This window comes from Aquarana catesbeiana, linkage group LG02, assembly GCF_042186555.1.
Source record: "Aquarana catesbeiana isolate 2022-GZ linkage group LG02, ASM4218655v1, whole genome shotgun sequence".
NCBI classification, from domain to species: domain Eukaryota; kingdom Metazoa; phylum Chordata; class Amphibia; order Anura; family Ranidae; genus Aquarana; species Aquarana catesbeiana.
In genome coordinates, this window is record NC_133325.1 from 660,291,451 (window position 1) to 660,308,990 (window position 17,540).

At 43.0% G+C, this 17,540-nt stretch overlaps 1 protein-coding gene across 1 annotated transcript in view; it reads left to right on the forward strand.

Moving 5' to 3' along the window:
* VTN (vitronectin) overlaps positions 1-17,540 on the forward strand; it is a 77,087-nt gene that overhangs the window by 26,402 nt on the left and 33,145 nt on the right. The window contains exons 5-6 of the mRNA XM_073616604.1: positions 9,653-9,809; positions 11,520-11,672. Coding sequence (XP_073472705.1) covers positions 9,653-9,809; positions 11,520-11,672 — 310 coding nt within the window. The remainder of the gene's footprint in view (positions 1-9,652; positions 9,810-11,519; positions 11,673-17,540) is intronic.

Genomic DNA, 17,540 nt, shown 5'->3' on the forward strand with positions numbered 1-17,540 from the left:
AAAAAAAAAAAAAACTGTTGCCTATATTTCTATTTTAACACACTGGATTTCACAAAATTGACAATTTACACTATTGAATTAAATATGCTTTTTAGTACTGAAGACATGGCTTTTACAGACAGGCTTTCTTTACAAGCCACTGATTTCTTATACAAGAATTGTGGACCTGATACATGTTTTTCTTATACAAGAATTGCCTAAGCACTGTCAGATTAGATGGTGCAATCACGAAAAGAGGTAGTCCGCAACTCCTTTCTTGCTCTTTAAAATCTTCAAAATGTATTGGTTCTCCATAAAAGGCACAGTGTCAGACAGCAGAACTAAACGCTTTTCAGCCTTGTGGGTCTTGTTCACTACACCTGTGAATGCACCCTGCTGGCGATTTACATGTGAGAACCCCAGTGGGGGTTCCTGGGATTAACTGCGAGTAGGCAGCCCCACTAAAAGGCAGACTGCCTGCATTTAGAGCTGATCACTCGCATGTGATTGCAGCATGAGCGATTACATGTGAGTGGGAATGATTAGCTACATGAGCCAGCAGCCTCCCATTGCTTCCTATAGGGCTGCCTACTCACAGCTAATCGTGGGAACCTCTGATGGGGTTCTCACATGTAATTGCCGGCATGGTGCATCTGCAGGTGTGAATGCACCTTAGATGTATATAAAGGGGTTGTAAAAGTTCATGTTTTTTCAACTTAATGCATCCTATGCATTAAGGTGAAATAACACCTGGCAGTCACCGGCCCCCTAGCCCCCCCCCCCCCGTTTTACTTACCTGAACCCCTTCATTCAGTCGGCGGGGATGCGCTGTCTTTCTCTCCACGGGCTCCCGGCTCTTGCTTGGATAGATTGATAGCAGCGCAGCCATTGGCTCCCGCTGCTGTCAATCACATCCAATGACGTGGGCGCCGGGGGGTGGGGCCGAGTCCAGCATTCTGTGTCTATAGACCCAAATGCTGGACTCAGAAGCGCGCCCGCAAGGTAACCTCCCAGGGGAAACGCTTCTCCGAGGGGGTTAACAGAGCCACGAGAGCCGCCGAGGGACCCCAGAAGAGAAGGTTCAGGGCCACTCTGTGCAAAACGAGCTGCACAGTGGAGGTAAGTATGATATAGTTACATAGTTAGTAAGGTTGAATAAAGACACCAGTCCATCCAGTTCAACCTGAGTGAGTGTGTGTCTACAACCCTGACCCTTGTTCCTAACCCTGTACATCGCACACTCACATTAGTCCCTACCCTCAATCAAAGGTCCCCCATTCATATACTAGGGCCAATTTTGGACAGAAGCCAATTAACCTACCAGCATGTCTTTGGAGTGTGGGAGGAAACCGGAGTACCCGGAGGAAACCCACGCAGGCACAGGGAGAACATGCAAACTCCAGGCAGGTAGTGTCGTGGTTGGGATTCGAACCAGCGACCCTTTTTACTGCTAGGCGAGAGTGCTAACCACTGCACCACTGTGCCGCCCGATATGTTTGTTATTTTAAAAAAACAAGACCTTTACAGTCACTTTAATCCAACACAAACATACAGGAACCATAGATGCTCTAAAATACATAGCTTTACCAGAACAATAAAGAAGTGAACATATTTACAATGCTTCCCCCTACTGGATGGGGAGTGGTATAACACACTAATACATAACATGCTTCTAGTCCAGATCATAAGTAGAGAAAGGACTGTGTGTGTTTTCAGAGCTATCTGCTCCAGAAGTTTCTGTTTTCAGTTCATCACAGATTAAAATGTCTTTAGACATTTCTCCATGTTACAGGTAACACACAAAAACGAACAGCACAGCTAGACAACTGACATCAGTGCTCTCATCACGTTGCAAAGCTAAAAAGGTAGAACATTTGCGTCTATAAGTCTATAAGTGAGTTGAACAGGAGCGACAACATTTTAGAGCTGTGTGTCTGCTCGGCTCCCTCTTCCTTCTCTCATGAGCACAGCCCGGTGCTGGCTCTGAGAGACATGCTGCACACTATCCGCCACCGCTCTGCCCTCCACTGCCCAGGGATGAGAAAGAGCTGAGCCTGGGGCCCAGGAACGTGACAGCTTCGGTGCCGCTCAGCTGGACTGAGTGCGGCCTGTAGAAGCTGAGGATACGGGGGACAAATGGACTAGACTGTGACACCAAAGAAATGAAGAGGCTCGGCAGGTAAGGGGGAGCTGTGTACATAGGGAGGAGGGCTGAGATATAGGAACGCATGTACTGTGTACTGCATAGACTAGACACTACTGACACTGACTATACTGCCAGATCCTGATGTAAAGGGCAACTCTGATGTAAGGGAGTATGCTGCGGACCATGATGTAAAGGGGTAAGCTGCGAACAATGATGTAGGGGAAATTCTGCAGACTCCCATGTAAGGGGGGCTCTGGGTTCACAGAGGTCCCCTTTAAATCAGGGTCAGCAGAGGTCTCCTTTAAATCAGGGTCCGCAGAGGTTCCCCTTTACATCAGGGTCTGCAGGGGTTCCCCTTTATATTAGGGTCTGCAGCGGTTACCTATTACATTAGGGTCTGCAGAGGTTCCCCTTTAGATCAGGGTCTGCAGAGGTTCCCCTTTACATCAGGGTCTGCAGGGGTTCCCCTTTACATCGGGGTCTGCAGAAGTTACCCTTTACATCAGGGTCTGCAGAGGTTCCCCTTTACATCAGGGTCCGCAGGGGTTCCCCTTTACATCAGGGTCTGCAGAGGTTACCCTTTACATCAGGGTGTGCAGAGGTTCCCTTTTACATCATGGTCTGCAGAGTTTCCCCTTTACACCAGGGTCCGCAGAGGTTCCCCTTTTCATCAGGGTCCGCAAAGGTTCCCCTTTTCATCAGGGTCCGCAAAGGTTCCCCTTTACATCAGGGTCTGCAAAGGTTCCCCTTTACAACAGGGTCCGCAGAGGTTCCCCTTTACATCTGGGTCCACAGAGGTTCCCCTTTACATCAGGGTCCACAGAGGTTCCCCTTTACATCAGGGTCCACAGAGGTTCCCCTTTACATCAGGATCCACAGAGGTTCCCCTTTACATCAGGATCCAAAGAGGTACACCTTTACATCAGGGTCCGCAGAAGTTCCCTTTTACATCAGGGTCCGCAGAGGTTCCCCTTTACATCAGGGTCCGCAGAGGTTCCCCTTTACATCAGGGTCCGCAGAGGTTCCCCTTTACACCAGGGTCCGCAGAGGTTCCCCTTTACATCAGGGTCCGCAGAGGTTCCCCTTTACAACAGGGTCCACAGAGCTTCCCTATACATCAGGTTCTGCATAGGTCCCCTTTACATCAGGGTCCACAGAGGTTCCCCTTACACTGTAAAGGGGAACCCTGCAGACTCTGATGTAAGGGGAAAATCTGTGCTGGGTTACATTAACCTGACCTGATGTAAAAGGCGAAATATCTTTTTTGTGCTGGGATGGAGGATTAGGGGGGTGAAAGAGGATTTATTCTGAGAGGGGTACTGGGGATGGGGGGGGATTTGTGCTGAGGGGGAACTGAGGGGTGTGGGGATAAGTGCTAGAATAGGGAAGAAGGGGGAATTGTGCAGGGACTGTGGATTTGGGGAGGGTGGAGGAGGACATAGGCTAAGGGAGAGGGAAGAAGATTTGTGATGGGAGGGGAGATTTGCATGGGAGTATTTTTTCTGTTTTGAGGGGCTACATCCCTTAAGCCCCTCCCACTGTTAAGAGTTTGGCCACGCCCACATTTTCCAGCGGCGCTGCAGGTCATTTCCTTCTTACAGTGTCCTTCATTCTGAAGTTCAAAAGTTGGGAGGTATGCATTTTTGCTGCTTATTTTGGGATTTTCTTTTACTTTCACTTTAGATGATAATAAACAGGACAAATAGAGCTCCATGCACACTGGGCTTAAAAAAAAAAAAAAAACGCCAGTTCCATTGGCAGAAAAAATCGCTCATATAGAGTGTTTTTGTAAAATGTTTAGACGAGCTTAGGAGAGTTTAGCGTTTTTTCTGCAAGAAAGCTCCATTTAGAAACGTAAACCAGAAGGTTTTTTTTTCCCTGCCTCCTAACGATGAGCTCAAAATATGCCTTTAATCATCCTAATGTGCATAGACACATAGGATAACCTTAATCTGCTTCTATAGGCAGAACACAAAACTCCTGTAGAAGCAGTGATTTGTAAGCCAGTGTGCGTGGAGCCTAATGGGGCTGTAAAGTAAGAATTAATTTAGTGATAATGGAAAAGCTCTATTTGGGGAATCTTGCGGTGTTTCCAAAGGTATGAAAATTACTTGTTATCCAGCAAGAATAAATAATAGACTTATTTGATGCCTTTCGCAGACCACCAGCTGAATGCTGGGGGGTTCTTGCACACTGGGAGGAATGAGGAATTATAAGCCGGCCAAAGACGGATCAAATCTCAGGCTGAGATTTGATCCATCTATAGGCCGGTTGATTGCACCCAAGTCGATCCATTGATTGCCTTGGGTACAACCAGCATGTCAGATTTTTAGCATGCGATTAGTGCCAGAGGCTATAGCCGCTATCAGCAAACAAAGTGTTCTCCCCCAAATGTATTGATGGGGGAATCAAGCTATTTTCTTTCCTGCTACCAGTGGTTGCAAGAAAGAAAATCGCATAATCTATGGCCTTCCTAAATTGCTTGGGTATCTGACTAAATCCCATTGTTTCAGCAATTGTTGTATGGTGGGGTCCTATATATAGAAGGTCTCAGGTTTGAAGGGGTCCTAATCAAATTGAAGATTGGGTTTAGAGAGCTTGTTTATCTCAATGTATTTTTGTGAAACAAAGTTCCATTGAGGTATTGCTTTCTGGATACATATTAAGCAGACTGAAATTCCATTTGCTTCCCCACCACAAAAGTAGAAATCGTATTTCAAACATTTCTTTTTAATAATATATACAGTATATATTTTTTTAAAATAGCCTCTTGTGGAAGACATTAAATGACCTTGTTGACTGGTCATTGTCTCAGTTATCACCAGGCCATTCATTTTGAGCTAATTGTGACTTCTGTCCAAGTTGTTTCAGGTTAGGTTCACATCTATGCATGTTGGGAATGTGCGCAAAATCACAAGCTTTCCTGATATGCAGAGAAACCTGCTGCCCCAGATGTGCGGTAGTGCCATTAATTGTTTTTGGAAAAGGGTCAGGAACTTTCTACATTTCTCCTGTGTACAGCAGCCCTTTGAACTGAATGAGCTCCCCTACGTGCAGCACGCACGAACGTACGGAAACGTTCCATCACACCTGTAAGTGTGAACCAAGCATTAGAAGAGTTACCCTTCCTCTTTCTTTTTATTAAAAATATTTAATTGACAATAAATTTGCCAAAATAGCTTTTGGAAGAATTTGAACAGATAAGCAATTTTTCTTGTTCTCTACTCCTCCTACAATGCACTTTAGCTTAAAAAAAACATTTTTGTTTTATTTTTCTTACCAAACCTAGGACAATTAAAGTAGAACTAAAGGCAATACTTTGTGTTTCTTTTGGAAGTAGTAAGAGACGATTAAAATCCCTGTAAAGTTTATTTTTGCCATCTGCCTCCTATTGGGAAGATTCCTGGCTATCACTGGAGGGGCTGGGGGTTAGATGCCACCACTTCTCCTGTTCTGGGGACAACCCAAAAATCATTTTTTTCTTCCTCTAATTTTCCATTTTCCAATTCACCATATTAAGTGTTTATCAAAAATTTGTGGTTTTCACGGGCACAGGCTTCTGTTTTATGGGGCTGTGTTAAAACTGTAACCCATCATAGTAATTTCTGCACCTACACAGTTGTATCTAACCAACAACATGATCAGTGAAAAGTCTGAAAATCACAGCAACACTTACAGGAAGAGCAAACTGTCTATTGCTTATTTCATACCTGTGTTTTACATGAATCAGTAACAATGTGCAAACTCATCTGTTCAGATTATTTGCTAACAAAAGGAAAAAAGCAACTGTATGTTGATAAGAACTTCATGTAACTGCCAGGCATTGAGAGGATAGATAATGTATAAAAGGCCCCCTAGAGGTTGTCAGGAGCATTTTCACTAATGCATGAAGCTGGTATGATGTGACTCCAGAGGTTTGCATTCACAGTGAGATGTGAACTAATGAATCAATTATAAATATAAAATAGCTGTGCTAAAAGCTACATTTTAATACTGTTGCTTGCCAGTTGATGCAGATGCCAACCTTCAAATATAGCTGAAAAATCTCTAATAAAAAAAAAAGGTGACAGCAAACTGCAAACACACAAAAGCAGCCTATTTTCAATAAAGAGCACAGTGAATGTAATAATAACCATTGTTTAGATTGTTTCATTATATTATAGTTTGACAAATCTCTGTAAGAATATAGCAGGATGTAAATATCATAAATGCTATCTTTTAATTGTACTATTAAAGTGTGCCCATTCCTTGTACAGTCATTTCAAAATGGCGAGTTTTAATTACGTGTACATGTCATTAGTTATGCTGCTTATCTAGTGCTTTAGAATACTCTATTGTAAACAATGTTTTGTAAGGGTTTACAGACATGCAAATTTACAGTATAACATTATGGCCATTCCGTGCGCAATGATGCCAAATGGATTTCACAAAGATGGAGGGTGTATGTATATACCTAAAGAATAATAATAACACAGCATAAAGTAATATGGCACTTTAGGACACATCTCATCAAAAGTGATTCTCTGTTTGCATTATCTGTGTGTGCAATCTCTTTATATGTGCTCTGCCTACATGTGTTCCCTTTTATGTATATGATCTGTCTTTTGTATGTGCACTACCTGTTGTGTATGTCCTCTCTGTCTGTGTGTGTGTTTGTGTCCAATGATGCATGCTCTGTGCTTTGTTGTTGTGCTACAGTAGCGAGTTATTTTGAGGGGACAACAAATTTACACTGTTATACAAGCTGTACACTCACTACTTTACATTGTAACAAAGTGTCATTTCTTCAGTGTTGTCACATGAAAAGATATAATAAAATATTTACAAAAATGTGAGGTGTGTACTCACTTTTGTGAGATACTGTATGTTCTGTCTGTGAATTCTCTGTGTGTGTTCTCTGTATGCACTTTCACAGACTATGGGGTTGATTTACTAAAACCAGAAAGTGCAAACTCTGGTGCAGCTGTGCATGGTAGCCAATCAGCTTCTAACTTCAAATTGTTCAATTAAGCTTTGACAATAAAACCTGGAAGCTGATTAGTTTTTATGTAGAGCTGCATCAGATTTTGCATTCTTCAGTTTTAGTAAATCTACCCTCATGCGTGGTCTCTTTGTGCATGCTCTTACTGTTTGTGCTTTATCTGTGCATGTTCTGATTGTGTGTACTCTGTTGATGTGTGCTTTGTGCATGCTTTAAATGTTGATGGCCCATTACCTTTATATTCTGAGCATGCAATCACTCTGGAGTCCATGGACTCCAGTCGGGTACAAGATGCCAATAAAGCTTCATAGAAGCCGCCATACAGGAAGAAAATGTAACACTGAAATTTGGAGAACATAACAGCGAAGATTAGAACAGAGTGGGAGTTGCAGTCCTGACAGTGCAAAGCTGATTTCACGATTGGAGTCCTCCAATTATGCTAACAGTAAATAGGAGGTGATCCAAGAAGGAGAACAGGGAGGGAAAGTGGAACACTAATGCCCAGTACACACGGTCGGATTTTCCGATGGAAAGCGTCCGATCGGAGTGTATTGTTGGAAATTCCGACCGTGTGTGGGCTCCATCGGACATTTTCCATCGGATTTTCCGACACACAAAGTTGGAGAGCAGGAGATAAAATTTTCCGACAACAAAATCCGTTGTCGGAAATTCCGACCGTGTGTACACAAATCCGACGGACAAAGTGCCACACATGCTCAGAATAAATAAAGAGATGAAAGCTATTGGCCACTGCCCCGTTTATAGTCTCGACGTACGTGTTTTACGTTACCGCGTTTAGAACTATCGGATTTTCCGACAACTTTGTGTGACCGTGTGTATGCAAGACAAGTTTGAGCCAACATCCGTTGGAAAATATCCTAGGATTTTGTTGTCAGAATGTCTGAACAAAGTCCGACCGTGTGTACGGGGCATTAGGAGGACAGCAGATAAGGAGATGGAGCATGCAAAAATAGCAAGTGTGTAAAGCCAAATGTATTTAAGAATCCTCCAATGTCGTTAACAGGAAGCAAAAGTGCTATTTTTTTCTTTTAAATTATACTGGATATGATCTCTGCTTTCTGATATCAGCAGCAGCTGGCCCCATTATATCAGGATGCTATATACTATAATAGCTGCAACTACTCTAATAAAGGATTTGTGTACCATTGCCTTGTAAAACAACCCATTCAGTTTAAAATAGAAGTAAAAGGCAAAAACATTTGTGTATACATACATATATATATTATAAAAAACATTATAAATATCTCGGATGCTCTCAGCTGAATAAAAGGCTCAGAGAGCTGGGGGTGGAAAAACAGCACTGGTCTTCCCAGTGAATGGCTGTGCAGGAAGGGGGTGTGTGTGCACAAGTCTGACCAATGGAGGACAGGCAGGCTGTTCTCCCAACACAGCCAAAAAGCTGACCACTCTGAGATGGATGTGCTCTCATGCCTAGCATGGTCAGTTTGAAATAGGAGAGCAGGGGTACTAGTAGGAATCGGATCAACATGTATTTCACACAAAGGAAGCAATACAATGAGAACGGGATACTTTTAACACAAGTACATGGTACAACAGGCTCATATTAAGAATATGATGTGATGGGTTCTGCTCTTTAGCTGGCCATACATTATGCAATTTTCTTATTCTATTTTCTTTTGATTTAGCTTCAACTATGTAGTAAAAGGGCCTGTCTGTTTGCTACAAATTGAAAGTGTTTTGGTTTAAACTCATTTTATATGGTTTTGGTAAATCTAGGAAAATAAGGAAAATTGTACAAGAAAGTTGTATAATGTAGAGCCAGCCTAAGAAAGAGCACAAGTAAGAGCAACTATTGTATCGCAACTCTAGGCAGGGAGCAGAGCAAGTAATAATTAGCTATGACTACCTACATGTACATACAATATATATATATGTCTCCCCAATGAGACATAGATGACAAAAAACTGACAGGGGTTATAGCCCTCCCTTACTCTATCCAAAAAAAAAAAAAAAAAAACGTTTTGCCTTTAGTTCTACTTTAAGCTCTGCCAACAGTACCAATTAAGCCCTACCCAATTATAATAGCCAAGCCCCATCCCTGCCTCACTGAAAGGGGATCTAGCAGCCTCTCAGCATTGCCACTCATATCAAAATAAGAGCTAGAAATGCACCACTTACTCTATCTTACTTTATCCATGCTAACCTTTGTCAATAAATAGAAAAATGATCATGCCAGGCCATATATTTCCAATACTAGGCCCTGTAGTGGTAGAAATTTGAAAGCTGTCTATCTGACTTGTTTTTGGATGTGTCATCTTGATCTTGGATCATTGCCTAGTGAGCCACTGACAGGGAACAAGCATGCAGCCAGTGAAATATGAAGTCCAAACTTCTGTATATTAATTCAGTGATATAGTTCTGTCCTCCTCCCTTTTTTTTTTTTTTTACACACAGTAATAAGCTGCAGGTACCTGACAGACCATACTCTGTAGACAATCTCATTTTGTTGGGTCTTATGTTACATTCCTGAACCACATCCTCATACCTTTCTCTTGGTGCTGTAGGGTGCTCAGTACTGGCGATTTTCAGATGGCGTTATGGACTCGGACTATCCTCGGGACATTCATGTTGGATTTAAGAACATACCAAATGATATAGATGCTGCTTTTGCCTTGCCTGCCAATAACTACCAAGGCAAGGAGAGAGCATATTTCTTTAAAGGTACATTTGATTTTTTACCTGGTAAAGGGATGTTTTGCTACAAAATTCAAACAAAACGTTAACACAATAATATTATTCATGCACCTACTGAATAACTTATAGAAAACAAAACCTTTTTATTGAATATAGTATTTATGTTTCCCATTAGTCGCATACACTGAAAAATATAGGATTTTGTTGAAAATGATGAAATCTAAAGATATAGCATGATTGTAAATTGTATACTTGTATGCTAATTACTAGTTTTAATAAGTCAAAGTCAATTATGTATTCTGATGAAAGCATAGCATACCTATGGTTTGTATTTATGGATGATATACTGTATAATGTTCGTTCAACTATGTTGCTACATTGCAAAGTAGAATACTACCATCTAGTGGCTAAATACCATATTGCATTTTTCTTGGGATTGCACATTTACTATTTTGCATATACACTACAGTATATAAAAAATAAATTATAATAGGGCGTATTTATAAAGAAGGAAATGTGACGCTCTTAGTTGGATTTTTTCTGGGAAACTTTACAGAGAGCAGTTGTGGTGCTAAAATTAGTCTTAAATAGCAGACACGCCTTCCTTCCTTCCTTCCAGACTGCAAATCTTAAAGTACAACTCTCAGCACTGTAAATGTATACGCATAATAGGTTCAGCCAGGGTACTTCTAAATACTATCCTTCATAGCCTGAGAGTCCTAAATCCTGAACCTAATCTAATTTGAAAGATTCAACTTCATAGTAGTTTTGCTGACCATACCTCTCTCCTCCCCTCCTGTGTTCTTCTTCGCCAAGTAGGCTGTTTATCAAAGTCTATCTCTTTTTTTTAAGAGATAGGCAGTGTCTTTTTGTACACTGTACCATATCTTCATTCACTAGTATCCTATAACTCAGGTGAACATTTATAAAGGGAAGGGCCCTTATCCTGACCCCTTGGACCTACTTGCAGTTCTCCTTGTGACTCCTATAATAGGTCCCTCCTGGGCCACTACATAACCCATGCCTTGATGCCCCTGGCATATCCAGTACACTTAACCACTGACCACAGGTAACTCTTTACTCCTGCTCCAGGTGAGCTACTCTGTATACACATGACTAATTGTAACCACAGTTTAAAGCTGAACTCCATTGTTACCTTCAGTCTTGAACTGTCCTGGCTGGAGGATGTCTGTCATCATCCAGTTCTTTCCTCTACAGCCATATTCTCCCTGGTTTACTCCTTTTGCTCATTGGATTTCAGTTCTTTTGATCATGGAGGCACAGCATCACATGGGGGTTACTTGGGGCAGACTACATGCAAATGCAGCCAGCCTCCACCTACTCCTCCAGACTGACACCCACCCATCAAGGCATTTTGATAATTATATAACTCTTCTCGAGTCAGACCACTGCTTATATCAGGGCCGAGGGCTCTTGAGAGGAGCACTGAGGCAGGGTGCTATGATATTTTGAGGAAGCTATGTACAGTCCTCTGCCAGGCCCTCCCACCAACCATTATATGCCTTTATTACATAGAGAAGCACAGAGACCCAGTGATGAGATCACTGGGTCTAAAATAACGTTTATAATAAGAAGGGAAAGGTTTTGTTTAAATATGTCATTTGTAAGTTGATGAGGGGGGAGAAAAAAACGGGAAGTAGATAACACTTCACCTTTAAAATGTTTTTTGGTTATAGTTATTTCTGAAACTTGCTCTTCTTTACACCATCTTTACAGGCAGACAATACTGGCAGTATGAATTCACTCAGCAACCTACCAGAGAGGAGTGTCTTGGCTCACCCCCATCAGAGCTATTTACACGATATGCAGCAATGCAAGATGACAGCTCGGAAGATATATTCAGCCTACTCTTTGGGCAATGGTTCACAGGTAGATCTGTTCTCCAAAATCTGTATGAACATTGCAATGTTTTTTTTACAGCATACAAAGTAGCAGAATTCCGCAGCAACTCTGTTGCTATTTAAAAAGACTGAAAGGAAAGCATCCTTGCAAAGTTAATGCGGTATTAAGCCCAAAGACAAAAATGTATTATATTGCTGCTTACCAATCTTTAAATGTGATGACATTTTACTTATTTTTTGTCCACCTGTTGATCTGGCCAGTAAGTTTGTTATTTTTCAACTTCCTTTAACAGACCAAACTGTCCAGGAAAAGTGACAGTTAGATATATGTTTTTTGAACTGAGAAAAGCTTCGATGGTGACTATCACGGCTTATGTCCGATGTGCAGCAGTTTATGAAGCTGCGGTGAGGAGTGGAGTTGATGTTTTCTGTTCCTCTTTCCAACTCAGTGGAAGCTGCCGGTAATTCCAATACACATGGCCAGGTCAATAAGGTGTGATGTAAGAACCTGACTGGCCATTTGTATAAATGATCTCCCTCCCTGACTCTTCACTAGGGATGAGCCGAACACCCCCCGGTTCGGTTCGCACCAGAACCTGCGAATGGACCGAAAATTTGCACGAACGTTAGAACCCCATTGACGTCTATGGGACTCGAACGTTCAAAATCAAAAGTGCTCATTTTAACCACTTGCTTACTGGGCACTTAAACCCCCCTCCTGTCCAGACCAATTTTCAGCTTTCAGCGCTGTCGCATTTTGAATGACAATTGCGCGGTCGTACAACACGGTACCCAAATGAAATTTTTATCATTTTTTTCCCACAAATAGAGCTTTCTTTTGATGGTATTTGATCACCTCTACGGTTTTTATTTTTTGTTAAAAAAATTGAAAAAGACAGAATTTAAAAAAAAAAATTATATTGTTTTTATATTTTGTTATCAATTTTTGCAAACAGTTAATTTTTCTCCTTCGTTGATGTACGCTGATGAGGCGGCACTGATGGGCACCGATAAGTGGCAGTGATGGGCACTGATGGGTAGCGGTTATGGGCACTGATGGGTGGCAGTGTTGGGCACTGATTGGGCACTGATTGATGGCAGCACTGCTAGGTGGCACTAATAGGTGGCACTTGTGGGCATTGATAGGTGGCACTTGTGGGCATTGATAGGTGGCACTTGTGGGCTTTAATAGGTGGCACTTGTGGGCACTGTGGGCACTGGCAGATGGCACTTGGAGGCACAGATGAGGCATCTGTGCCTCCTTCCTCTTCGGGACCGATGTCCCTTTGACATAAGCCGGTGATCGGCTTTTTTTTCCTCCTCACGCTGTCAGCGTGAGGAGAAAACGAAACCGATCACTGAGCTTTTGTTTATATCATGTGACCAGCTGTCATTGGCTGACAGCTGATCACATGGTAAGGGGCCGGGACCGGCCCCTTACTCGGATCTGTGATCATCCGAGTCTCCGTGACTCGGTGATCACAGCGCGCACACCGCGCGCCCTGCAGGGTGCGCGCGGCGCACGTGCATAGGGGAGGACGTCATATGACGTCCTCCCGCAGATTGAGGTCCGCGCTGTAGCTGTCATTCGGCTATGGCCCGGACCTCAAGTGGTTAAAGGCTAATTTGCATGGTATTGTCCTAAAAAGGGCTTGGGGACCCGGGTCCTACCCCAGGGGACTTGTATCGATGCAAAAAAAACTTTTAAAAACGGAGCAGTGATTTTAATGATGCTTAAAGTAAAAAAAAAAAAAAAGTGAAATATTCCTTTAAATATCGTACCTGGGGTGTGTCTATAGTATGCCTGTAAAGTGGCGCGTGTTTCCCGTGTTTAGAACAGTCCCTGCACAAAATGTCATTTTTAAAGGAAAAAATCTCATTTAAAACTGCTTGCGTGTTTAATGTAATGTCGGGTCCTGGCAATATGGATGAAAATCAGTGAGACAAACGGCATGGGTACCCCCCAGTCCATTACCAGGCCCTTTGGGTCTTGTATGGATATTAAGGGGAACCCCGCACCCAAATTAAAATAAGAAAAGGTGTGGGGCCACCAGGCCCTATATACTCTGAACAGCAGTATACAAGCGGTGCAAACAAGACAGGGACTGTAGGTTTGTTGTTAAGTAGAATCTGTTTGTAATTTTTAATGGGTACATTTTTAACGTGTTTAGCTCCAGACAAAAAATCTTTTTTAAGCTTTTTGGAAAACATAGGGAAGGGTTATCACCCCTGTGACATTTGTTTTGCTGTCTTTCCTCCTCTTCAGAAGATTTCACCTGACTTTTTGTCCCAATGAGAAATGTTTTTTGAAAATTTGGGTTTTTTTGTGGAACAAGGATTGGAAAGCATCAGTGGAAAGGAGAAATGTTTTTCCCATATTAACTCTTACAGGAGAGAATTTCCCTTCCTAGGGGTAGATTTCATCTCACTTCCTGTTGTCTCCTTCCGTTTGCAAGTAGGAGTCGTTTGTAAGTTAGATGTTTGAAAGTAGGGGCCTGCCCTATATACTCAGCAGAAATTTGGGCCTTAGGTGTTGTTGTGGCCACAACACTGTAAGCCCTCACAGGGCCCTGCTGTGAAATATTAGATCAAGAATTGTAATTACATGCCCCTGTTGAACAAGGGCAGAAAAATTGGGCCTTTGGTGGTGGTGGTGCTGGTGCCACAACACTGTAATGCCGCGTACACACGGTCGGACTTTTCGTCTACAAAAGTCCAACGGACGCTGACGGACTAAAGCTGGCTGGTAATCCGATCGTGTGTGGGCTTCTCCGGACTTTCAACGGACTTTTTTAGCCTCAAATCCGACGGACTTTAGATTTGAAGCATGCTTCAAATCTTTACGTCGTAAGTACGACGGACCCCGAAGTCCGCTCGTCTGTATGCTAGTCCGACGGACAAAAAAACGCCGCATGCTCATAAGCAAAAACTAAACGGAAGCACTCGGTCTAGTAAAACTAGTGTTCGTATTGTAGGTAGCACATTCATCACGCTGCAAAATCTGTGATCGTTGAATGCAGCGCATTTTATTTCTTCTTTACGAAGGCTCTATAAAGAACGAAGGTGTTTTGCTGTTCATAATCAGAGTTCTCCCAAACTGATTTCTGGATTCTTTTTCTATTTGATCTCATGAATGATATAGTATGCATTTTAAAAACAATGTTTCCATACTAATAATACTTTTTCCCCTTTTTTTTTTTTAGGTTTGTAAAGTTACCACAAAGAACCCATTATTCTGTTTTTTTTTTTTTATAGTGATTATTTTTTAGTTTTTAGATAAAGTTAACCCAAAGCACCGTTTTTGGTTACGTAAATTTTTGGATTTTCAAGACTTACCACTTGAACATTATTAACATTAGTAATGTATTTTTGGTGTGTTTTTTTTCTAACTCAATGAGATTGTTGTCCCTTGTTAATTTAACATTGTGTGTAAAATCAATGATTTCAAAGAAAAAACATAAAAAGTCTTTTGCTAAACTCAAAAAATGATCCATTTATTCATGGTCAAAATAAAATAAAGAGGAAGTCAACGCTGGAAAAAGTCGGTGTACCAGAAAATTGGGATCTTGCGGAGTCCATATAAGAGGGAGCACAATCTGGTCCAAGAATCCCAGAGATCAACAGCACCAGCAGATGATCTAGATGTCCCCAGACTGTGGTCCTACAACAGCCTGCGTCTTCTGTCAGACCAGACTGAACCCAGGTCATCATTTTCTTCTCTTCCCTGCAGCCTTTCCTCCACGCTGCCCTGCAGCCTTCCCTGTAGCCTTCTTTTGAGGCTGTGGCTCTGGTGTTTCAGTTGTGGCAGGAGGAGGAGGAGGAGGAGGAGGGGGGGCTGCCTCATGTAGTTGGGTGTTTTGTGTTAGCGTGCCCTGCAGCCCCTTATGGATTGTTTCCCCAAATAGGCGCTCACAAATGAGGCGCTGCTCCCTATTCATCTGAAGAAGCCTGCTGGCTAAGTAGCAGCCATAGGATTCTTCCGCTTCGGGGGGGCTCCTTAAAAAACGGGTGGCCTCTTGCATGAGGCGCAGGGATGCGTCCTGTGTGACCATCCCCTTCCTGGCCCTTTTTTTGGGAAGGTGGAGGGGAGGCACTTGGGATTCGGTCAGGCTCCTACTGGGCCCAGCCACCTCACTTGGCCCAGCCACCTCACTTGGCCCAGCCACCTCACTTGGCCCAGCCACCTCACTTGGCCCAGCCACCTCACTGGGAGCAGCCACCTCACTGGGAGCAGCCACCTCCTGCCTGACACTGGGCCCAGCCTCCTCCAGGATGATGGTGAATCCGGCCTCCTCCAGGCTGTCCATGGGCCTGGTCTCCTCCTGCCTGCCACTTTCCCCACATTCCTCCTGGATGGACTCATCCTGTGTATAAAAAAAGGACAATAGTTTGAGTATATTTTTTTGGGTTCATCAATGACACACAGTTTGCTTCTCATGAATAGCAAATTCAATGTGAATACTTCTCTTTAATAAAAGAGTCTAATCAGACACCCTAATTATTTCAAGCAGGTGCCAAACATATTTAGCCACTACTGTCAATTGATATGTATACACAATTTTGAGTGCCAAATTATTTTAGACAATTATAACATCCAGTTAACATCATTAATATTAGTACAGTAAATATTTGTTAAAATAATTTACCTGACTCCAGATGGTCATATCTGGTTCATCCAGGATGGAAGACCCAGCTTGCTCCTCATCAGCCTCTGCTGGGGTGGAGGGAAGGGTGGAGGGAAGGGTTGAAAGTGATGGCCTGGCTTCATTCTGGTCATCCAGAAAACGGAGTTGATTATAGTACCACAGCCTGGGTACATAAACATCATCTGCTGATGCTCCTGATCTCCTTGATTCCTGGATCTTCTTATGCTCCCTCTTATACATGTTCCTCAAGACCCCAATTTTCTTGAGCAATGTCTCCATTGTTGCTTCCGGGATGGTCGCCTGGACAAAGGCCAGAAGTCTCTCCAGCGTTGACTTCCTCACATGCTTAGCATAATACTGAGGGTGTTTCACCTCCCACAAATTCCTCATCTCTCGATATTTGGAAATAAAAGATGTAAGGAACTCTGGATCCTTAAATAGGGGATTCATTATATCTGGAAAAGATGAAGTCACAAGACAAAAAACACTTTTATTATAGGTTTCGGCTAACCCCTCATCATCTTCTCCCTATGTAGGCCTCATCAATCTATCAAGCCATATAGGCCGCTTGCTACAAAGTCATGACCATAAAACCCAAAAAAAATATATTTAAAATTACCTTCGTTTTGTAACGTCCTGGTCCACTATCACCTACGCACAGAACGTACGTACGACACGTGCGCAAGGCCCCTCTTTATACACTACGCATGTGTGAAACTCCGCCTGCGTCGCCCGCCCCTGACGTTCGAAATTAACTCATGTTCTCCGCCCCCTAATTCGACGCACAGAACGTACGACACGTGCGCAAGGCCCCTCTTTATACACTACGCATGTGTGAAACTCCGCCTGCGTCGCCCGCCCCTGACGTTCGAAATTAACTCATGTTCTCCGCCCCCTAATTCGACGCACAGAACGTACGTACGACACGTGCGCAAGGCCCCTCTTTATACACTACGCATGTGTGAAACTCCGCCTGCGTCGCCCGCCCCTGACGTTCGATTTTAACTCATGTTCTCCGCCCATTTTTTGTTACGGCGCGTAGTGGAGTTAAAGAATGGCGGAGACACCTGAAATGTTGACGACCTCAGGTAGTGGAGACAGCCCGGAGGCTGGAACGTCAGCGAAATCTATGAGGCCTAGATTTAAGGCCTCTAATATGAGTTTTAAAGAGATGGTGGAGATGGTGGCCATTCTTCACAAAGACGACTATGATGGCAATTATGGGCCGTACGCACGGCCAAATTTGCGCA